At 46.5% G+C, this 24,061-nt stretch overlaps 5 protein-coding genes across 5 annotated transcripts; 3 read left to right on the top strand and 2 right to left on the bottom strand.

The window, feature by feature from the left end:
* Nucleotides 1–487: 487 nt before the first annotated feature.
* On the bottom strand, nt 488–3,752 carry PENARI_c047G08112 (uncharacterized protein; the record flags this gene model as incomplete). The annotated part of the gene is made up of 4 exons (XM_022637316.1): nt 488–722; nt 793–1,576; nt 1,628–3,167; nt 3,234–3,752. The coding sequence occupies 4 exons, from the start codon at nt 3,750–3,752 to the stop codon at nt 488–490; spliced, it is 3,078 nt and encodes a 1,025-aa protein (XP_022482839.1).
* A 2,447-nt stretch (nt 3,753–6,199) lies between these two features.
* Nucleotides 6,200–7,354, top strand: PENARI_c047G11299 (uncharacterized protein; the record flags this gene model as incomplete). The annotated part of the gene is made up of 4 exons (XM_022637321.1): nt 6,200–6,391; nt 6,450–6,911; nt 6,970–7,292; nt 7,351–7,354. The coding sequence occupies 4 exons, from the start codon at nt 6,200–6,202 to the stop codon at nt 7,352–7,354; spliced, it is 981 nt and encodes a 326-aa protein (XP_022482833.1).
* Nucleotides 7,355–12,585: 5,231 nt separating this feature from the next.
* Nucleotides 12,586–14,416, bottom strand: PENARI_c047G03883 (uncharacterized protein; the record flags this gene model as incomplete). The annotated part of the gene is made up of 3 exons (XM_022637309.1): nt 12,586–13,227; nt 13,551–13,870; nt 13,939–14,416. The coding sequence occupies 3 exons, from the start codon at nt 14,414–14,416 to the stop codon at nt 12,586–12,588; spliced, it is 1,440 nt and encodes a 479-aa protein (XP_022482828.1).
* Nucleotides 14,417–17,690: 3,274 nt separating this feature from the next.
* On the top strand, nt 17,691–18,188 carry PENARI_c047G05919 (ankyrin repeat domain-containing protein; the record flags this gene model as incomplete). The annotated part of the gene is made up of 1 exon (XM_022637312.1): nt 17,691–18,188. The coding sequence occupies one exon, from the start codon at nt 17,691–17,693 to the stop codon at nt 18,186–18,188; it is 498 nt and encodes a 165-aa protein (XP_022482837.1).
* Nucleotides 18,189–20,476: 2,288 nt separating this feature from the next.
* PENARI_c047G09521 (ribonuclease H family protein) lies at nt 20,477–24,007 on the top strand (the record flags this gene model as incomplete). Its single annotated transcript, XM_022637319.1, has 3 exons — nt 20,477–20,482; nt 20,540–20,671; nt 23,492–24,007. Coding segments are annotated over 3 exons (654 nt in total), but the record flags the coding sequence as incomplete, so codon positions are not given.
* Between the last annotated feature and the right edge of the window lie 54 nt (nt 24,008–24,061).

Genomic DNA, 24,061 nt, shown 5'->3' with positions numbered 1-24,061 from the left:
GAACTACCAACCTTGATAGCAACTTAAACTTATCGCCCTAGGGGGTGGGAGCAAATGTATGAATGTGCTGGTTTTGAAGAATGAATAGGGATAAGCAGGCCAAGGCCATTAAGTATTGGCGGGGAGAGTGAAATGGTACATTCGACAAAATGAACAATTTTCCCGGCCTGGGTTTGGAGTGAACAGGCGTGTATTTGCTTATATACTGTACATATCAAAATATATTGAACAACATAATATTAAGAATCGCGGATTTTATACAATGCATTGCCACAGACTTGGTATCGATGTACAAGATCATTGGAAAATAGGAGGGAGACAGAGGTACGAGTCACTGTACCACTATGCATTTCCATGACCTGATACATTAGCTCAAATATCACAGCAATATGTCAGTTTAACTCACTGGTATAAATGGCTTGAGCGGTAAGATTCGATACTTTAGCTCGTTATTCCTTTATATAGTGCAGGCTTTGTGCAAAAATTATTAATGCCACTTCCTTTTTGTCGGTTGGGGGCTCATCTCAAGAGCGTGATGGAAGATATTCTGGTAGACCTCAGTGAGGATGCGGGCATCGGCGCGAAGGGTGGGAGAGATGTTTTCGCTTTGCGTGAGGAAGCCGACTGTGCGTCTGAGAAGGCGCTCAAGGAGCTCTGCGTCGACGAGCTCGTGCAGGCTGGACATGTAGGTGGCCGACAGAACGAGCATGTTGCCGAACTGCCTGTACAAGGAAAAGGATATTAGTATTGTCTTCCAATTCTGCGATTTTACTCATTGATCTGGTTCCTTACGCATGTGCTGTACCGAAGATGTTGGTAACCACCAACCGATGTCCGCCTACACCATCAAAAGCCTCCGTACTCTGGATGGCAGAGTCAATGCAGATCTTGCAGGCCATGCGAAGCTTCTTTGGAAGCTCGCATAATTGGACCTTGGGAGAAGTCCAGCCATGGGCGACTGACGCGGCTGACGTGGAATATGTGCCGCTAGACATGGGCATCATGTTTGCAGCGATGTTGTTGCTTTGGTGCATCATTGAGGACATTTCTTGCGTCGAGGTAGATGATTCCATTGAGGTGTGGCCAAATGGGCCGACGCGGGCCCCGGTATGACCGTGGTGTAGGGCGTGGTAGAGAAGAGGTCGATGGATGATGTACTGGGCACCATAATACTTGGCGCGCATGCGAGCAGCATTGATTTCGTCTGCTGGCTCATCGGAATCTTTCCACTTCATGCTGTCAGGCAAGCTTGTGCGCCAGAGCTCAAGGTTCATGCTCAGGGCATCTTGGACAGTTGATGACCATCGTGTTTGTCCTTGATTTTCTACCTTGTAAAGAAAGGTGTGGACACGATTAAGGAGTTTGTGCAGGTGAAGTTGAGCCAAGTAGTACAGTATCATCTTAGGTGCGGGTGCGCTGGGATCGTCTGGGAGATGAGTGATTGTGAATTTTCCTTTCGGAAGACCCATCCGACCCTCATAACGCGAGATGCCACTCGCTGGAACATCAAGCTCCGTGAGCAGGTCACTCTCCAGCTGCAAGCAGGTCCAGTAGGCGAACTTATAAAGGTCCTTCACTGGTCCCTCCTCGAGTCTCTCATACCGCTTTGATCCCACAAGTACCTAACAAGCCCTTGAGGCCTGGGAGATCCAACTGTGGCTCTGTAAAGGATGGACTAATTGGCCAGCGTAAAGTCCAGCGAGCAACCCCGTCTGAACATGTTCTAAATCGTTACCACCTTGCAGAAGGCCTAATATCGCGGTAGCGTAACCATAAAGAGCCAGACCAGGAATGACCTGATGATTCCTCGTATTCCCTTGTTCATCACGCGTGGTTGACACACATCGTCTTGATAGATTTCCTTGAGTTTCACCTAACGTGGCTGGAAAAGGCTGGCTAGTAGGTTGCATTGGCGGCACATACGGAGAATGCGAATGCGACATTTGGATAACTGCGGCGGGATTTGCGAGCGAGAGCACATGATTGGCGGTATACACCCCGTTCGGGGGGAGTGGCGACAAGGAACCAGGTATGGGCTGGCTGCGATAATCAATTCTGTGACCCATGATAGGCCCAGGAAGAGGAGCAGGAACTTCGCAAATCGCACCAAGGGCAAGACACAGCATGATCATGGCATTTCCTATATTTTTTCCGACGCGTGGCCGCGGCGGGTTAGAGACAGTCTCCACGGACTCGCCTGGCGCACCCAATTTCTCCTTGGAACGTTTCTGTTTCGCTGGCGGCAGGCCATCATGAGCTGATCGCATGTCATCTGTGGCGGAGCTCGTAGAGGAACTGGGGCGGCAATAGCATCTAATGAACGTATCGACCTTCATATTGAGTTCGTCCTGCTCAAGGAGCGGGTGGAGATTGAACATGTTGGCGAGATAGCTTTCATAGTAACGCTGAGCAGTTGCAGCGTCCAGCTTCAGCTTACCAAACTTGTCTACCTCGACGTCGGAATCTGGCCCCGCGCCATCTCCATCGGGTCGGACACCGTCGAAGCCGCCATACCTTGGTAATTGGCTGCCATCAGCAGTGTACGAGATCTCACCTTGACCATATATACTGATAAGACCACGCTCTTCTTCCAATCGCATCACATAATCCTCGTCATACCCCTTCGGGGATAGCAGTTTCTTGATCGCGGGCCACATCAATAGCTTGTGAGCGGCTATATTGTGATCCACGGGAATGGAATACTCTCCCTCGGCCTCGGTCGTCGAGTCATCGTACATCGGCTCCGCGGGTCCCAGCTGTTGACCATATTCAAAAGTCTCCACATCCTGGCCCACGGGATCCAGGATACTAGTCCCTGCGGTATGGGTCTGTGATACCTCTTTTAGAGGCGGGTCATGATCGAAGGCGGGTGTTGGGACGAGAGAATGTTCCTCAATGGCTTGAATGGGCCGCGCTGATTTATTGCCCTGAAACAAGTTTTGCAGCACTAACTTATGATTCTGCTGGATCGCATACAGTTCCGATATTTGAATATCCAGACGGTCTTTCGTCTGCAAGAAGCGATCCAATACTAGCTGGGTAGCCTTATCTGGCTTTTGAGGTGACGGCGATTTGTAAACACAGGTAAGGCCGTTCTTCTTGCACTGGCTGCAATTCGGTTGTCCCTCATCACACTTTGCTTTCTTAGCTCGACATTGATGACAAGCCTATTGCTCGGATGTCAGCCAATACTCATCCGAAGTATGTTGGTTTCATATGAGCTATGTACTAACCTGCTGGGCTCTAACAGTCTTGAGCTGGCGCGATCCATATATTTGATACTGGTAAAATGCCGGATCGTACCGGCCTGGCGGCGTGGCAGCAGCCATTTGGTGAAGGGGTGCCGTGGACTGTGAAGCTGGAGGCAGAGGGCCCGAGAAAAGCGTATACTCAGCGCTATTGATCTGATTTGTGGGCAAATAGCCCATGCGAGTACGATCGTCTGGGGAGGCTTCACGCGGCGCGACATTCATGGGCGGGCGAAAGTTGGGGTGAGGGAAATTTGGATATTGGGGGAAATGCACGGGCGCCTGGGGGAGCAGGCCATTGAAACGACCATACAGGCCCTCCTGTGTCAATTCTGGTAGCTCATGGTGGGGTAAATCGGGGTATATTCGAGTCGATAGAGGGCGGAGGTAGTCGGGCGGGTGGCTGTCAAAGGGCGGAGGGTGTGGAGGACGCCATGAGGGTTCGTCGGTTGCGTGCGGGATCGGGAGCGCATCCCGCCCTTCGGGGGGAGGTATGCGGTTCATGGTAAATAGACGGATGGCCCGAGTATACAGAGTTTGGAGCCGCCAGGTGCATTTGGCCTCTCGCAGTGTTAGTCCATTAATTGATACTGTCTATGGGAGAGCAATATACCGTCAGAAGCGGCTTGGCTTGGTAAATCGGCACTCAAACCAACATGGGGATTGGAGAAATCGGAAAGTACCGGCGTAATAGGGGAAAAAGGATGGAGGATCAATCACGGCCGATCTGATGTCTGGAGGCGCGATTGAAATCGGGATCGCGTCGTTAAAAAGTGTGTTACTCCTGCGAATCAAATAACGGGCCTCAGGCTCCGATCTATCCCAGGTCTGTACGTGACTTCGGTGAAAATCCAAACTCAAAAGTGCGGTTGTGCTTAGCACAACCAACTTGCTTGAATCGCTTATTATGGTTGGTTGGGGAGCGAAGTGTATATTCCGCGAGATCCACTTGGCCACATCACAGTAGCTCTTGATCATTTTATGGCCAGCCCTCCTTTATCGACGCTAATCGTCCATTTATCACACAGTTCCCCGTGTTTCCAGAGTATAAATCGCGGATCTGGGCAAATAATCTGTTCGACGAGGCCAATGCGCTTTGTTTTTGGACGCGAGCCAAGAAGTAACAGCACCTGACAGACCATCTTCGGTACCTGTCCCCCCACATCAGCTTTCGCATCGCAGGGCTGGAAACGTCTCATGAGCTGTTGAATGAACCCGAAGAACGGTACCGACGAATGCAACTCGCCATATTTTGCGAGCTGTTTGCCGCGAAATGAGAGACGACCGTTCCGCCAATCGCGTTAATTTGTTGATATGAGGGTCAAAAACACGGTACAATGGCTTATCCAGCCATGCCGTCAAGATGATCCTTGTTATCCACACCGCGCCATTGACTTTCAAGAGATAGGAGGGAGAAAAGCAGGAGAGGAGAAGACAACGTTACGGAATATCGTGTAAACGATCTCCATTTGTTCTAAGCAATACAAGATAGCCACACTGGAAATCGCCCACACATAGTTACAGCCGCCTCGGTGCGAAATAAGATAGGCTCAGTTTGGGCCTTCCTTTCGATGATACTACGTATTCTTAAACAAGGGTATGTGCGAGGCATGCGCCACTAATAATGTCCAAATGAAGTATGAAGACGGAAACAGCTACAAAACAGGCAATATACCCATCAACCGGGGCTTCCAACTCAGAACTACATTCTCACTCCCTCTCAGTCTTGATAACAGCCTTCTGACCAGACGCCGTCGGCGAAACTTCACCAGGGAACGGCTTCCGTGCCCAACACGACGACTAAGACTAATTAGCGACACCACAACAGAAAAAGGAAAAGAACTTACGCGCGCTCATATATATGATAGCGAGGATTCTTCAGCTCGGCCCTCAGCTTAGCAACAAACAATAACCTCATCTTGAGACCAGGGTGCGGGGCACCAAACTTCGTAAGCAACGACATGCCCGGCTCAATACTACTGTTTTATGATGATTTCATGCTTCCTTTAGTCGGAACTATCAGCTAAGCCAATCTCATCTACCAATGTTAATTCCTTGTATTCGACCATCTTTAGAGTGAGACACTCCAGAATATGTCAACGGGGTTAGACTCGGACATGGACAGAGCACATGGTCTTTTGCGCGACTCTTGGAGATTCAAATTTATATGAAAGATTGTGGTGAGTATGAGTTGAAATTTCTATGGGTATCTACCTGCTCTGTTGCTTCTATATCACTTCGAGGTGCTATTGATGATTCCTGCATCATTCTAAGAACAAACATGGTGGACAAGCTTGTCAGATGGCAATTATCTTCTTTCCTTCAAAGCCTTTCAGTTTGTTTCTCATTTTGCTAGTTCGTAATGATGGATGGCATCGATCCGCTAGAGGTGGCTAGCTTTTTCAAAAGAAAATATTCATGCTAACTGTTAGTTGACGTAGTTCATCCACTTCCAGTTCGCCAAAGGATCCAGCGTGATTAATCCATAATTTGCAAGAGAGAAAAGTAGAAATAGTGGATTTGATCAATTGCTAAAAGAATCGGCAAGCAGCTACATCCTTCGTTTCACACGAAAGCTAGGAAGACAGCAGCACCTGTCTCACGGCTGGTATATATATCAAGATCATTACCAGCCACTATCCCCCCCAAACACCCCCCCCCCCAAGAAAAGCCAATTTTTCACCCGTGACTACCTTTGCAATAACTTCGACGCCCTTTGTTCAGCTATTGAGGGCAACATGTCACAGCACGACTATATATCACCAGTTCCGAGATATCCCACATTCCACTTCCCTTGGCCATCCGGGGACGATGTTTGTGGCCTTGACCAAGAAATCCGGCTTGAGAAAGAGCAAAAGGAGAGAGAGTATCCCGACATTTTGTTTACAAAAACGAAAATCCTTGCTTCTGGTCATATGTTTTCAACAAATCCGGCGCCAATGACAATCGCGATGCAACTTCTTCACGACAGTTGGATTATTTTCAAGGAACTTAAGCTTGAAGACTGGATTAACTATGTCATGGGGATGCCATCCGTGGCTATCGGTTTATTCGAATCCTACCACAAGGAAATGGGACTCTCCCTTTTCTCTTTACTGCAACAATCACCTTGCGTTGTCGAGACATTCCGGGAAGTGACAAAGGTATCTGGCGTCACCCTATAACCGCAAGACTTTATTGCTCATCCCTGATTTGCTGCAGATCGTCAAACAAATTGACCGTTTTCTATATTCCACACTCTCACACGCGCTCATAGAATTTGAAAACAAACGCCCTTATCACAACTTGCCTATGGAAGCTGGCGTTATTGCTGGTCCTCTTAAGGTTTTGCTTGATCAACCGGATAGATATATTATTCGACGACTCAAAGTTCTTGAAGCCCGCTACACACGATATAAGATTGGCCCCGATATAGCAAGAGGCCGCGCCTTTGATGTCAGAACCGATTTCTTCACGGCAGTGAGCGAACAAACAGCCGCCACCATGGCTTGGAAGATGACTCAAGATGTGCTGAGAGTGTTTGATAACCTTAACATCAATGAAATATTGCTCGATGGCGACCATCTACGCCACTTGGCCGAAAAGTGGGATCAGTTAAGTCATGACACGGAGGAGATTGCAACCGCGGGAGGTCTGGACGGGAAGCTCCGAAATATTGCTAGGGTAAGGGTTTACGGTTATCATTTTCTTTCTTCAGCTAGCAGAAGCTCACCGAAGCCAGGAACTTTGCAAGTTGAGGAATCATTTCTGTCTGTGTGCCGTTTTGAATGGAATGGCGCAAGCACAACTTCAGGTGGAGAGCAACTTGACTGGTTTCACCGATGCGCACGAGAATTATCGTCAATATCGGGCTCAGCTACATACCGACCCTTCACTTCCGTTCATATACCCTTTCATCATCGAACTGAGAAGGGGACATCATGAAGTCTTGAAAAAGATTTTCAGTTTCCTATTGTACAACCAATTTGTACGCGGGTTCCAGGAAGCTACCATTGCTGACGAGACTGATCTTTACGCATCCTCGAACACTCTATATGCAATGAGGTCCGACCTTGAAAGTAGGACGCTTTGAACGCACTCTGATTTCATCTAACCTGTTTAGGTAATACCATGCAAAAAATAGATTAGAAACTACCATACAACACTCTGGCACTAGCAAACTTCACCTATTTAAAAGGGTCTATAACAGTGAAAATTGTGCAATTATGTATAACTCACACACGCGGTATGGCCTCTCAATGATAAGCTAGAGTATAGGGCGGCCCTTTATCCTTTCATGTCCTGATACACTCTACCGCAGATGCAATTTCCATTGAAACTCCGAAGTTTCTGAGCCTCGCCAAGGTCTGCCATGAACCAGCCGTTGTGTTGGTGCTGCCGTCATGGCCCACGGCTTTGAAACAGCTGTAATGCTTCGGCCAAATCCGAGACAGCTTCCGCTATCTTGGTCTGCGACGCACTGTCTGTCTTAGCTGTTCGCCTTTCTCCCCGTCCTCCCAACTGGGTGGATATTCTACTAAACGCGTCTCATTCGTAAGACGTGTAGTAGTTCTCTCGGCTCCGATCAATCCAATAGAACGTGGGTTACATTTTTCTGCTCACCACAGACCCATAGGCCGTCCTCACAGAATCGAAAGGCCTTCGCGTATGTTGTATCCAGCAGTATCCGGTTTGCAATTGCTTTAGAGCGTAAGCTCAATTCATTGGCAGAGATCTATAGAGCCGGCTCGTGTATTTCGCGGGCAGTGTGTTGTTGATCTGACGCAGGTCGTCGCGGTGTTGGACTCTTTCCATTCTGTCTCCCATTTAGCGTGTATCCCTTTCCTGGTGCGTCGGTGTATAAAATAAATATGCCAACAATTGAATACACCTTCATTAGGTCCAATGTTAGATTAATTGAGTATCCATCTGCACTTGCCTATTTGCACCTGACCGAGGTTTGCGGGGCTCTATAATGGGAATGGGAACGCCCGATCTTACCGTAGCATCTTGCTGTTTGTAATTCACAAATACATCAATAGTCTGCAGAGCCTTCACTTGAGTTATAGTAGTGACTTTCAAGTGATCGGAGGAAATAGACTTGAGCATAATATTACGAGCTGGCTGTACTGGATATTGATGCGTTTTTTTTTTACGATTTTTACTTGTCATTTTATATTTCTCACTTAACTTACCTGACAATACTTATGTTTTCGATGACTGAACCTCTCAGTGGTGATGGCTTTTAGGAACTCTTTTTGCTCTACGCTAACAAGGCAGTTTGCAAAACAAGATCAAACTTTTTGCTCCTTGACCCTTTTGGGAGAAATAAAAGAAAATATATTCATTTATGACAGCCAATAGCAATAGGACTGGGCCCCATCCCTTTTCGTATTTTTCAAGCTGATCTTGAAATCCATTTATTTGCCACAAAGACTCCTATCTTCAATAAATCCAAGGTTTTCTCGTTCATCAGTTTTTCTTTAAGTTCTCCAGGAACAAGATTAACTGCCGTCGGAAGGGCACGAATCATACGATCGTATTTGGGGTGTGTAGTCGCTATCACATGTAGCAAGGCTTCTCCGTCGCTGAATAGATCACTGCGAGCTTTGAGGTGATTTCTGAGGAGGGGCAACTCAGCTTTACAAAGCTCCCCAGTCCTCTTTAGGGCGCCTCGGTAAGTAATTGGACCCAGTTTCATCGCCTTTGACAAGGCCTTGTGTTTGAACGAGGCTGATAGAACAGAGTGGCTGGCTTTGGAGCTGTATTGACCAAATGGGGACTTTCGCACTCTGCTTAGCTTGCATAATTTTTCCGCGCTCCTCCCAATGGTGCGGTGTAGTGCTGATCCATTTTCTCTTCTAGAGCGAGCGGGCCGCTCAGTCTTGCACCCGGGAGATTTCGTTTTGAGGTTATTTTGCTTTGATAAGTTGCTAGCTTCGAGTGGGATCTCAGGTTCGTTACTATTTGTCTCTTTGAGCGGTTCAAGTGAAGTAGGCAAACCACAGGACGTCAGAGATACTTCAGTTGGCGCAACAGAGGGCAAAAGCATTGATGCTGAATGGTCTTTTTTTGGTAGAACCAGACCCATGACCTGGATACCAGGTTGTCTCTCAGCTGCAGAGGTCGCTTCCCTCAGATCTGCTTCCCAGGAAAGGCTTGGAGGAAAAGAACTCAAAATGGGGAATGAAAATTTACTTAGCACCTTATATAGTCGTTTGGAAATGGGATCAGATCTGATTATCGAATCAAAGCTCAGTCTTGTCCGACAAGAAAATGAGTCGTGCTGACGAGATCCTCACAAACTTGTTCACCAAATAATTGTGGGCATCCAGTAATCCCAATCGCGGAAGCAAAGTAATTTCCTTGCCGAATTAGGTCCAAGGTTAGAGACTTTAGAATTGTACCTCGCTTTTCACCCGGCTCCATGGAATATATGAAGGTCATGTTGCAAGCGGTTGAGACGAAAAAAGAATGTTGTGCTCACGGTTAGGTCCGACCTTCCCTGCAGTATTTCTTGTTTAACCGGCATGTATAAGTCAATTCTTGAGGGACCGATCATTGGCGGCACTTCTCTTGAGGTTTCATCGCATTTTCTGATACTGCAGTAGTAGTAGTAGTATATTTCATTTACCATGAGCCCTCGCAAAGTTGGATCCCAGGTTACGTGATGTATAGGGTCTGTAGGATTGGCTGCCTGTTAGGCTGCCACTCTGCTAGGCAGAAGGGAGATGAGTTGCCGCGACTATAAGTAGCTGTATCTCCTCCCATAGACTGAATATGATCATCACACTTGTACTCAATTCAAGGTCCCAACTTCGGCGAGGGGTCGGGTTAAATGAAATCATCCATCCATCTATCCTGTATCGACGTCTCAACTTCTGGGACAACTTGAGCGTATACTATAGGGGATCAGCAAAATGATTGAGGTACTAATTTGATGTCTAGGTCAGCGGAATAAATAGGCGATTAATGGCGGCGGGAAAGGAGCGATAATGTGTCCATACTACTAATATACAGCGATTTCGACAACCGTTTACCCCTCTGACACCCACACTTCGTTTCTCGGCCCGTATGCGAGACAGCGGCAAGCCAGGTAGCTCGTAATTTACTGTAAAGTAACTTATAAGTTGTCAATACCTTATCACTTGTCCCAAAAAGGATTCAGCTTGTTTCGGATACGGCCCGACAAACAAAGTGTGAGTGTCTGGAGGGTAAACTGTTTTCGAAAATGGCTGTAGCAAAGGCACTAGCTAGGAACGCGCGTGCGTAGAAATACATTAAGCTGTCAGTCAAATATTAGCGGACTCGCCAGGTCCACCGGTGTAATTGTCCGGCTCGCAGCTGCGTTAGTAAGTACGCTCGATTTCTAGGCAGAGATCCGTAGAGCCGTCGTGTGTGCTTGGTCGGCAGTGTGTGGTCGATCTGACGTAGATGGGCGCCGGAGGAAATTGTCTTTAGTGTGGTCTAGCACGTTGCGTTTAACAGGGGATGAAGCCATGAATTCGGCTTTGTGCTTGCAATCGAGCGGGCACGAACCCTTGAGTTTTGTGCCATGCGCCAGATGAAGACTGTACTAAGTGAGGTGCGCTCACCGCACGGATATCAAGGCGCTCAACTAATAACTCTCTTGGAATATAATGCGCCAGGATCGTGAGCTTCCGGGGCACAAACCTGCGGTGCTGGGCCCGGTGAGAATAATTACACCATCATATTGTGCTAAGATTACAAATGGACAGGGAAAATACTCAATATTGAGACATATGGGGGCTGAGTGTAGAGCAGAAGCCATAAAGAGAAGCTGATATATTTTCCTAGCCTTATGGTTCTTGAATACGACATCTGAGGATTTTGTTTTCGCTATCTACAACAGATTTTAAGCAAAGATGTGCAAGCCACAATGACAAATAATGCAGCCAAATTCCTCCGGGATGCACAGGGCTCGTCAGAAGCTGATCAATTTGAGGAGCTTTGTCAGCATCTTAGACATACATTCATTTCGCAAAGCATCCATTGCCATAAGTTGAAGGCTAGGCATCATGAACTTGTTACTACGAACATCCGGCTGTATCAAGAACAGCAAAGGCTGAGCTGCCTATTCGTGAACGAAGATCTTCTGGTAGCATTCTATCGCCAGGCATCTCATCATTTTTGGAAGGATATAGTTGAAATTCTGGAGGAGTGTCAGACACGTTATTCTTAGGCCCGAATGGCTAGGATCTACCGTTTGATATGAAATGCACACGGTTTGACCGTATTTGTGGGCCATTGGGTTCAGCGTGGGCCGATAGAAAAGATGGATGGATGAATTCATTTAACCCGACCCCTCGTCGAAGCGATGTGCAAGCTACTACTACTGTGTAAATACATCATTGTACTTTCTACTTTGATCATTCCAAATGGCGACTGAATGCCATCAATAATCTAGTTACCTTCTCCATCTGCGAGGGTAAAAGCTAAGTAAAACATAGCGTAATTTCTGAACAATTAAAATGTCGATTCCCAACAATTAGGATGTCTTGCGAGAGTGGCTGATATGGGGGTTTAATTCTAGGTTTAGAGCATATAGGTGGTTGCTTGTGGACGTGCAAAGCGGGAGCCAATTTTTCTGCCTCTGACGCGCTGGAGTGTAAGTTCTAACCGCCGAGAAAGTACTATTGAGTCGCATAAAAAAAAGAAAAGAAAAGGGAGATATGGACCATAGTGTTGTTGTTGTTGCACTGAACGCGAAGCTCTGATGGACCAACTATACTACAATCCGCACGTGACAATTCCTTGGGATCTTTTCCAAATGAATAGTCATTTATTCGTATGAACTTCTAACTTTGCTCAATTGGCGCCTCTATGTCTGGGTAAATCCCTCTTTATCTCTCATACAAAATGCACACTACACCACTTCCCAGTTTTCTTCGCTCCTTCCACAACCCCAATTCTACTATATATCGGGAATGAACTACCCTGGCGTCATTGCGCTGAGTCTTCTATTTTGGCTTTATTTTTAGCGGCGTGGCCCAGAGAAAGCAGCTTGGAGCTTCAATCCGAGCACAGTAATCCTGCACTAGTCGAAGACACCGCAAGACTGGTTCAACATCCTGACGTGGTTTCAGGATCTTCTCTGCGGCAGACATTGAACCATGCTTGAGCTTGGGGGAAAGACGTTCTGCTAGATGCCTGAAGCAATTAGATCCGAAGTCGACGCTAAAAGGACATGGTCAAATTGCTAGGGATCATCTGAGGAATGACGAGGAAACGTTTTCCGCGAAAGCTGGAGCGGTGTTCTACCAAACCGTTGGGGAAGACATGATGTCGTGAGCCTCGAAACAGCTGTCTGTTTCTTCTGAAGATTTTGGGGTAGCATTTAATGCGGGCTTTCGGCGATGCCAGCGTTAAGGTATGAAAAGAATGCTCGAAATACCGACCGACGCACAAAGCCTGCGCTGACCCGCCCGAAATCCCAATTTTGTCCCAAAGCTTCTCTAGAAAGGGCAAATCTGTCAGCATGCACAGAGTCTGTGAATGGTCTCCCGGACCGTCGCTCGGTCTCTACATCGTCGTAGCCGTTTGGGGGAAAGTCGCATGGATGTGGGCGGGGAAGATCACTAGCTTCGCTTAATGGATCCCCTTCGCTTATGGGAACTTCAAAATCGTAACCTCGAGCCAGCACAAGGAAATGGCGTAGAAGTAGCAACGACGGAATGCCATTCAATTCTTCGTTGGCACTTATAAAGAAGGCACGTTTCTTGTCCCTATTCTTTCGTGGAACACGACGGTGGTGGTCCCTCTTAGGGGTTAATTCATACGCATACTGAAAACTGAACCGCCAAAGATCCTGGAGCTGCTCGTTTTGTACTGTTTGCTCCCAGTAAGATCTAGATAACAAACCGGAAGTGAACCCACTGCATTGACTTCTCAGGACCTCGTCAATGGTACTGTTCCCATTGGGCGGTGCAAAACACAGTTGTCGCATGACGCATTGCCCGACATCCAGATACAGAATATCCTGAAAAAATGTCTCCAGTGTTGGAATGGGGAAGTCAATGTCTTTCAAGATTCCCCATATCATATTTCGCTGATAGTCTTCCATAAAAGGAAACAGTATCTTCTGTTCTTTTTTACTTTCCAGGTCACATAAGTCTTGCGAAGAGATCCTTGGCGCTCTGGATTTTAGATGTTTCACGGAAGTGGCGTCAATACGGCTCAAAAGATCTTCGTCGCCATCTACGAGCCGCAGGAAAGTCCGTCGAATATGTTCTAAATAACAAATAATTGGCTGAAGCTGTACTGTCAATCTCCGCCTGCTCGCTGGACGAAGAGAAGACTTACCTCATCGCATTTCATAGCTTTCAATTTATGCAAAACGCCAATGCTCATACCGGCCCATATACCAGTTATGGGAAGGAGAGCATCAAAGGCCATTTGCAAGCTCTCTGGGAGAGTGCGCAGATAATCTCCCTTTCGACTTCCAGGCTCGGACTCTAAGAGAGCCCACCAATAACTTTCTGCAGTCTCATTGCGGAGATCTGTGAAGCTACCTTGATAATAGCGAATATTTCGGTATATTCGTCCGTCCGAAGGGCGCTGGTCATTCGGGAAGCTCTCTTGCAGGCTTCGCACCAATTCGCCACGAAGAGCCAGGTCATTATCTGGATAAATACCGGGTAGGGATCAGCTTGTTGGATCAGGTACTCTAGAACGCCTGTCGCTGACTTACTCGCTCCTGTGACGTAGACATCTGCTACCCACCAAGGATCCTCGATTTGGAGCTCTTTGAACATTTTGCGAGCTGCAATAATAACGTTCTCATGGTCTAGCGCTGGTAGAGTATAGTCCGATCTAATCTCGAGTTGGTCCATACGCAGGCCACGCACTAATGTTGGCTCTCGTGAATTGACCTTGGTAAGCCAGTCTGCAGCATCTATTACCACTGGAACATGAAACTCCCTGCTCAATCGTAAGCAGCCCTGGATATTTAGGATCTGGGTGAGTCGTGTAACATTGTTTCCGTCTTCAATTAGTCGATTTTCGCTTTGTCCGAAGTCCAAGTCGCAGAGGTGAACAAGAAACGGCCCCTTGAAGCACGAATCACGATAATCAAATTGTTTTCGCTCTACTTGCTCGACATCAATCTGATTTGATGCACTTGGACGTTTTGATTGTCGTCGTTGAGCTCGTGTCGACCTTCGTGGCATGTCGGTCGGTCTTTTCACCTTTGAATCCCCAATCCGGGAATAACATTCGCACAAACGGGAAACATGTCCAGTTTACCCGCGATAAATTTATTATATAAATGGGGAAAGGCCTCCGCTACCAAACTTGAACGCCTCAGCTTTATACGCACACCTTAAGCTAGGATAAAGTAAACGAAGGTGGACTGAATCTTTGTACCAACTACCAGAGGACCAATTAAACCTATCAGCCCTTTGATCATTGTATGGATGCCTTTGGCATGAGCCGTCATCTTAAAAATTTGAGGCTGTATGATTAAATGCGTACTACAATCGAAACTTGATATAGCCTCTCATACATTGACATGCAGGTCTTGATATGAACATACTAATATGAAGTAGTTGAGGGTTTCTCTCATCGAAAAGATGGTATGCCGTTTACCTGACTCAATATGTCACGCAGTGTACAGTAATTCACTTGCACGGTCTGTGCCTTGCTTCGTGCACTCTGCGCCTCCCCGACTTATTATTCCTTCAGAAGCGTTCACTTGTTTTACATTCACCTGATAGCCAATTCGGTTACAGTACAGTACTTCTCATATTGTCATCTGAACTCTATACGTACAGTAGACGTGATATACATTTCTACTTCACTATATGATGAAATCTCCGCAAATATTTGGCCAGATGTTATAGCAAGCGATGCTCTACGTATGGAACATACTGCCACTCGACCTCGCGAGCTTATTTCCGGGCCATGGCTATCAAGCAATTGTGGAAATTTGCAATGGCTTCAAAATTGTTTCAAAATCTGAGTTATGAGTAGACTGAGAGCAGTGGTAGCCCTGGGACACAGTGGGCCCAAATATGGCTATCCTTTATTAAGACAGGGTACAATATGCATAAATCCGATGCTATAGTGTAATGTAGATAACATTTTAATGTATGATACTAGATTACAAAAAGCCAGATGATCGGTTCACCTGGTACTGTACATATATTCAATCATTCACTATGGGTATACTATAACCAAAAGTGCTCTCGCAAGCCATCATGGAATCATATCCAGCGAGAAGTTGGGTCCCATACTCGAGAAGCATTCCATTGGGACTTCCAATTTTGCTCTGCTCTTGCCTCCTGAGCCCTAGACTTTTCCAATGTTTCGCGTAAGTGGCGTATGGCCTGTATGACTTTCAAGTTTCTCGTGGAAGTGCACTCGGATATAAAGTAGGATTGTGGTGTCAAGTCTTCGATTGCATCAATCGCCGACTTGGATAGTTCATGAAAATTGTTAAAGCATGATTGGTAAAATTCATTTTCATATTTTTGCTGCTCCCACTGGCGAAGCTTTTCGCAGCGAGACTCGGGAAGTGATCGCCTATGTTCCGACTTTGAACTTTGTAAGCGGACTCTTGTAGTCTCCAGAGCCATTGTTGAGCCACGAGCCATGGCGATCTGGTGATCAAGAGAATTAATTTCAGGCAAGTCATGTTTAGCGGGCAGTGTGTTGATGGCACGTGGCATTACGACATCCTTTGGCGAGTCGACCGGTCGACTGTAAACGCTAGAAGTGTCATCTCGTATTATATGATGTTCGCTCATTTTTGACAAGCTGTTCAGCTGTTCATGAAATGAGAAATGTGTCAAGGATTATGAACCGAGTGACTTATGTTTCAAGGCCAAAGTGATACTTTAATATTAGGATCTCAATCAACTAAGGGCATAAATATTTCCTACTCGGCAATGCCTTCTGTTGTTCTTCTTAGTCCTTCATTTTTCTATTAGCTGTTTAAGCAACCTCACATTTCTGATAGATCAAATGGCAGAAAGTATCAGAAAAATGGCCGAAATCTTTTCCATGGCGAGTTAATTGAACTAGAAAACAAGACTGGTCTAGAATAAAATCCGAACAAAACATCGACAGAGCTGCCGTAGTTGTGTAGTTTGTCAGTAGGCATTACTCAGCCAAGGGGGCCGGGGATTGGATGAGAATATGATGGAAGAAACACGTTCAGGAAGCGGCCAAGCGGGTCGCGAAATATTCCCGCGCTGAGAGAGCTCACCCAGCTCTAGAGCACATCTGGCAGCTCTAGAGTACATACGTACAGCCGTTCCGTTGGTTGGTTGGTTGATGTCATTTACCCTGACCCCTCGCAAAAAGTTGATTTCCTAACTAGACTAAAATACGAATCCGTACCCAGCCTAGTGGGTTGTGGTTTAGAATCCAACTCAAAAAGCGATATGCAGACTACCGCAACTATATACACCCTTGTATGTACATATGTTGTGTACCCCTTCCTAAATGAACGTAGAGTCTCGCCATTGCCTGCCGGCATAAATACAACCGTTCTCGAAATTGGCTTGACCGATACACACTGAGTTACTCTTGTCTGGCCTCACCGCGAAGGCTTTAGCGCAGTTCGTTCATTGATGAAGCCGCAATAAGGTGAGGGCCAGTATTATGCCATCTGTATTATGCCGTCAGTGACGGTTAAGTTTACTAATCAACGGTCAAAGAATGGCAGAATACAGGACTATACTGAAGCATTTTCCTCTTGCTCATCATTTTTTAATGCGGCTCGCTCAACATTTTATCACCGCTAAAGCCTTGGTGGCGGGCCCAGGGAAGCGATATTCAATGTGTATCGGTCAAGCCGATTTCGAGAACGGTTGTACGTATGCCGGCAGGCAATGGCGAGACTCAAGTTCGCTGCTCTGGCTAAGAAGTCTCATTTTCGACCTTGATCTTTGTCCATTCTGATAGGGCCACGCTATTGACCACCGAGGACGCATGTATTCGTTCAAGAGGCGTATCAGACCGCGTGCGTGGTCGGCGGTCTTGTTTCCGGAAGTAAGCCCAGCCTTGGTCCCACAACACTGTGTGATTGAACGATCCAATTCACGTTTCTGAGCCACTACAGCACGCTTCGAGTGAGTTGTCTCGGTCTCTTTGTTAGCCTTCTCGTCTCTTCAACCCAACAGTGCGCTGCATACTGTATGTTGTGGCCGGCAGCCGCAGTTTGCAGAGGACATGAAACACGTACTGATGCAGCAGAAATGCCCTTCAACCTTACTCCTGTACTTTCAAGTAGAATCACCTACATCAATAATATGAAATAAATAACCAACGCAAAGCAAAATGATGGCAAGAAGGGTATCCATACTATATTTTTAAGGAAATATGGGACATCATGTCCAATCCCACTATATAATCTATGAACCCCCAGCTTGGTCATGGGTTCCAAACGTTTCTTTCTCGTGACCCTGAACTTTGGCTCTTTCAAAGCATCTGAAGACTATGCCGCCTCAAACCACCAACATCATAGATGGAGAATTTAAGTGCCTTAAAAGGATCCAGATGAACGCGCTGGACAAGAATATTATGGCTTTCCTCGAAGCAACTCACAAGTCGGCCCAATCCAAGGGCATATGCAACTCAAGGGGCCCTTTCAAGAGGTCGCTCATTCATTACGCTGCTATGGGGGACTGTACTGAACTTCTCTTGCGACTTCTGGAGATTGGCGCGCCAATAGACGATCGCGATCAAAACCAACGTACCCCTCTCTCCTGGGCAGCTGAGTACGGCTCTTACAACGCAACGAGAATTCTGGTGGAAAATGGAGCCGAAGTCAATGCTCTGGACGATATGTACGGGACACCATTATCGTGGCTGAGACACGCTGCGCATCCTGATTGTAAAGGCCTCCCAGTTACCAAAGCATATCTCAAAAAGAACGGAGCAACCATGAAAGGTGCCAAACGTGCCTGGATTTTGAAGAGGCTTGGACTTCTCTGAGTGTCTAATAGGGAATCTTCCAGCATCTTTCCCAGCCTAGCTTTCGTCCATAGTCTGTATCTGAATGTCGCTACTTTAGCTATTGCATGCTATCTTTCCGAAGGCTGTGGTTTTTCGCTACTAAAGGAGTTTATGCATTCTTCTCCCTTTTTCTTTTTTTTTTTAACACAGAGCTACGTCCCCGGGACAAACCTTTATCAGCGGCTGCCACGCTTTAACTCATGTTCCTGTACTAGTCAAAGCCTCTGCTGAGATTGAAATAGAAAGTTATATTCATCCGAGATTGTTTGAACATTGGGCTGGTAAGAATGTCTACCATACTTTTGTTGTACTGTACAATTCTTGCCTGTATGCAGCCCATAGAGGATTACTGGGTCTCGTTCAAGTTCGGGCAGAACTTATGGCAACAGCTATTCTGGCTCGTTTACGTGGTGATAAAAGTGAATGCAAGCTCCGATGAGGCATATATGAAAGTACATGTATGGAAAGTATGTTTGAGCGATTTCTATCTACTCACACTTAATCACTGACTGATGCTGTCGTAAGCCGGGGCGCTATCACGAGCATGGCTCACACGCTGTAGCATCAAACATAATTGGATTATTATCAGAGCATTGACATTTGCCAGGGGGGTTTGAGTTCAAGTCTGCAAGCTTGATAATACAGATCCTCTTACTCGTAGAAGCCAGCGATGCAGCCGAGCTTACAGTCATTGTTAGACTCTCAGTGAGGCTTGGGGTTGAAACCAAGGACAATTTGGCAGGCATCTCAGTTGTGCTACTTGGTGCTCCGGCATCTTGAGATGTAGGTGACATAATAGCATCCGTTGCAGCGGTTGACGGACCTGTTGATGTCGACGATCGACCCCCTGCTACGGGATCACTTGTAACAGACGACCGAGAAGAGGCACAAGAGCAGCTCCTCTTACCCTGAATAAGTTGGGACCTTTTGCTAATATTCGCCCTCTGGGATTTCTTTGTGACCTTTGGAGAACGGGAGGCTACGATAGTAAAATCGCTACAGATAAGGCTAGAATTGTATACGCCTGTTCGTTGTCGGTCAGTGAGCGTTTTCCAACCCTGAGCATTATAGCAAGTAATGAGGAACTGACAACGGGAGAAAATATTTTCAAACTCTTCGATACATTGCGAGGAAAGTGAAACCGATCTTTTTTCTCCGTCGAGATTGTAACGAACAAAGGTCTCCAGAGGAGAAGGCTGATTCCAAACTTGGAACAGGTCACAGGCCTTTTCAGCGAAAATATTTTTCTGAAGCTGTGCGTAGGCCGTGTTGGCTAATAGAACCACGAAGAGGTAAATATTCATGTTTAGTAAGAAAAGAATCGAGAACCGAAATTTTCATCAAGACCAATATCATCTGGTCTTGTCGACCCTTAAGAATACTTCAAGATGTAACTACTAACGAGGATGCATTTATATGGCACTGTTATGCTACGGCCCTCACAATGGCTTGAAAACGGATAGCCTCATATAATGAAGCATCAAGTGCGATATACGAAAATATTTGCGATGTAATTTCGGGACCAACTTATCATAATCTTTAGTTATTTGGCTAGCCATTAAAACACTTGTCAATGTATATTTCATGAAAATGAGGCACCGAGAGTTTTTTTCTCTTACCTCATAAAACCTTGTGAAGCTCATATATCGAAGGAGCTCCCACCGCTTGGTTCGTCTTTGGTATTTCTATAAAGGGGTTGTTTACCCGCCCTCTAACCTTTATAGTTGACCTACATTTCTCAATTTTCCCGCATACTTGTTCATGTACTCAAAATGAAAGCCTTTCAAAGAACGTTTATTCTGTGTGCCGTTATCTTCCAAGTGGTCAGTCAGCAAGCCTGAATATGTACAAGTATTGACGTATCATAGTTTGGCAGTCCGACGTCTAATGATAGCCAAGGTGGCTTAGGTGTCATTGCAGTGAGTCAGTAACCATTTTATATACTCAAGCCACATGCTTAGGCATGAAAGAACATTGATTTTCCTGCCTTTCCCGCTTCCGATCGTTTGTCGAAAATGGCTACAGAGAAGCGCAGTGTAAACCCCTCCTGTCCTGCCTACCAAGTCGAATGGGGCCTAACTTTGCGAGATAGTCGAAGCCATTTACTAGTTGTGACTGGACATATGGGGTTGCATATACAAAAATTACGAGAGAGGAAAATATTGACCGCCGCCTCGAAGATGTCAAGAATTTGTTGTGTATAGCAAGTCCAAACACTTGCACGAGGGTGGCATACCTAAACCAATCAGGCATTTTTCTCTGTAACAATGTGCGTATGCTTTTATCACCGAGTAATCCATTTTTCAAACCGTTTTACTCACTTGACACAGCATCCTGACCACATCATCACCGAGTGCAAGAATCTCATTGATCCTGCAAAGAAGCTGTCAGCAGCTTGCAATTATGGAAACTATTACACATTTGGCGTACTGGATGGGAAGATTCAAAACGGAACCCAACAGGTAGCCTATCATTTGAGGATTGCTGCGGAAGGCTGGTAGCAATTCATGAAGTCTCACGAAAACACCTGGTGCCACAACGCCTTTTGCAGCAGACTCTTTAGACAGTTAGGCCTTCCTGAGATAATTAATCTTTTGGCTTCGTGGTAATCAGGCGCTTCTTATTGACATTCTCTGATCAATGCTACGGTGATGAGAAAGCGGGTTCCAAATAATTAGTCTTGGCGATACATCAAGAACACATGAACCAGTGGACAGCAAAAATTGCTAAATCTGCGTGTCGCGATCGTAAAGGGTAGATTGTTGGGGAACCTGCGCTGAGGTATCATGTAATCCGTACTTCACACTGCATTCTGAATTATACGGTATCTGCAGCATCAATGAGACCGAAAATATCACACATTGCACATGGAACTCAACTAGTACTGGTGGCGCTGACTATGACCTCAAATTTTGGCTCTCACTGATCCCTGCAATTAAACAGTCTAGCAGCCGAGGATCTTTATCAAGCCCCTCGATTTGGATGGATAGAAACCATACGTCGTAACGAGACTGATGTCCGTACAAATGACCGGTGCGAGGGCTTATATCGGTGAGAGGACCCGGATTTCAAGTATGTGCTACGCAACCCGTTTGTCGAAGATACCATCGCTGATGAGACCATTGTCCTACATTCACATTCAACTGTCTACAGGATGGATCGAAATCAGTTTCACCATTTACTCGCAGAAATTATTTCTCGAGCCCTCCTTTGAAACTTGCTAGGCTCACTTTGCTTTAGCGCATTTCAAATTATCGAATGTATTGTAAGGAATATCACATGATATCCTACTGCGTAAGTTAGATGCACTAGCCATACATTCGGGTGCTCTCGTAAGCAATTTGTATTATCACCACCGCGATGCGCCCACTGAGTGTCTATCAACATACTGCGAACACACTCTCTATCGAAGCGAGATCCGTGATCTAACCTGTGATGCGAGACCTGCCAGATTACTGACTACGTATTGGATGGCGGTTTCCCAGTCCCCGTTCTTGTGCCAGATTTTTACCGCATTGGATTTTCTCTTGACAACGTCCATCTAAAGATGGTGCATCCATTCTATTTGTCCTTGAGCAACTATTCTGACAGCAGGTCGGAACTGGTCCGTCAGCAGGAACATAATTTCAATCCGCAAATGCCAGATTTAGGTACTAATTACAAAGACAAGAAAGTGTAATTTCACAGCTACCGACCATCTCACTGGGCCGAGGGGGAACGGCGAGGGCGGGGTATGCAAACGACGCGAAATACAAAAAGTCTCGATCGGAATGTCTGATAGCATTGGGTAATCCGCGCCAAGACATTCAGCTTGACATGTACGGCGCTCCTCGTCGGCTTCATCAAATATGAATGGCAAGATTTATCAAAATGGAAATATTCCACCTCACCTAATGCAGTATCGTTCGTTCATCGTCACGACCGCAAAGGCCACAATTCTCATTCCGGTCTCCTCACGCTCGAGTCAAACACGGGGAGCTAAGACACGCCCGGGAGACGTCTCACTAAGAGCATCTGTGCAAGCGCGAGATTTGGCATGCATATGCAAAGCATCTAGCGCAGCGCGAAGAATTCTCTGCTAGAAATTTCTGTGAGCGCTGGTAACATTTCGACAAGGAAGATGGTACCAACTTTGGAGTAGATACGGTTAGACGGACATAACCGAACGTCGTAAGATAACAGCTGTCGCCCTAGTTCGGAGTAAATTGTGGTAGGGTGCGCTAGATAATTGGATTCGATTTTCATGCGCAGATTATCGGCGGGTACGGATCCGCTGCATTTTAGCTCGGAGGGCATCCAAGCTTCTTTGGTTGTCACGCGCACTTCGAAAGTCATGCTCACTTCGAGCTAACTCATGCTCAATTTGATCATGATCACGCTCACTTCGAGAGTCACGCTCACTTCGAGCAAAGACACGCTCAATTTGATCAAGGTCACGCTCACTTAGAACAGGGACGAGCTTGATGATTATGATACCTTGGGCTGTTTTTTCCTTGAATAACAAATTCCAAGCGTCAGATTGTACTTGAGAAAGTATTCCAACGCATTCCGAGTGGTCCATATCAGGAAAACCAGTGATATGGAGGCATTTTTGCTCGGAATCAAATAATAAAGACATTGCCGGATTGCGATGGTACAATATTTCCGATAGTCGATCAACTGTTGACTGGCCAGATTCTATCGGAACCGGTCTCTTCATTTTGAATTTATTGTGCTGTGCACTATGTCAATTTGGAACTGATGCGAGGATAGAACAGAGTCTCTAGCCCCGAGGGGAGAGAGGGGAGAAATGTGGCCTTTTTATGCGTCCGAGAAGACGGAAAGAAAGGGCAGAATCCTGGGTGGCCTCCGGTAGGATTAGCGCCCTCCTAGGAACTAAATTAATCCGAGTTTAGTACCCAGATTGCGATGACCAGCCTAATCTATCCCCGCTCCCCTTTTTCAAGTGTACGAATAGAGATGCGAGATCGCGTTCTGTTGCTAGTATGGCAAAAATAACGCATGGTCTAACGGGCACCTTTTTGAAGGTCCGCCGCAGCTTTAAGATGGCTTCCCACCCTCTATTTAGCTTGTCCAGTGGATCAACGTTCTAGAACCCCCAGAAACCATACGAGTATAATACAGAAGCTATTTTTAAGCTGTTATTTACGACTGTACTAAAACATTGCCAAGAAAGGGGTTTGAAGGATTAACCGTAATGGGTATAGCGTGTTTCGAAAAAGGGCTTGAGAAAGAATCTCTGAGAGGAAATGGTGAAACTGATTCCGATCCATCCTGTATAGCGAACCCACCAACGCTTGAGGACAGCAGACAGGCAACTGACAGCGACGATCCTGTGCGACAGCCGGTCCGCCCTGCAGGCGGTTCAAAGCGCGAGAAACAGATCAGGACAACGCATCGTTCACACGATCCTCCAGGCTGGCGCCGAGGTCCTAGCGGCGGGAATCGCACTCCGTCTTCAATGGATGCCGGGGCATTGCGACAACCCTGGTAACGATGCTGCAGATCGATTAGCAAAGGACGCCGCCAGCCCAGGCAAAACCCATCCTTTCCGCCCGCTCCTCACCAGAGAGAGGGCGTTCATCCGTCGGAACATCTACTCTCAATGGGAACAAGAATGGAAATCATCCACCAAGGGCGGTCACTTACGAAAGATCGATAACACCCTGCCAGCAACCTACACTAGAAGGCTATATGGGAACCTGCCAAGAAACCGCGCGTACCTCTTGACGCAGCTGCGCACGGGCCACAACTGGTTATCCAGCTACCGCAAGAATGTTGGTTATAGTGACGACGACCAGTGCGCATGCGGCGCACAAGAAACAGTCACCCATGTGCTGGTGGATTGCCCG

The sequence above is a fragment of the Penicillium arizonense genome (assembly GCF_001773325.1).
Source record: "Penicillium arizonense strain CBS 141311 chromosome Unknown PENARI_contig047, whole genome shotgun sequence".
In the NCBI taxonomy this organism is placed as follows: domain Eukaryota; kingdom Fungi; phylum Ascomycota; class Eurotiomycetes; order Eurotiales; family Aspergillaceae; genus Penicillium; species Penicillium arizonense.
Note: the sequence above shows the minus strand (reverse complement) of the source record. Positions and strands in the feature narration are given on the sequence as shown.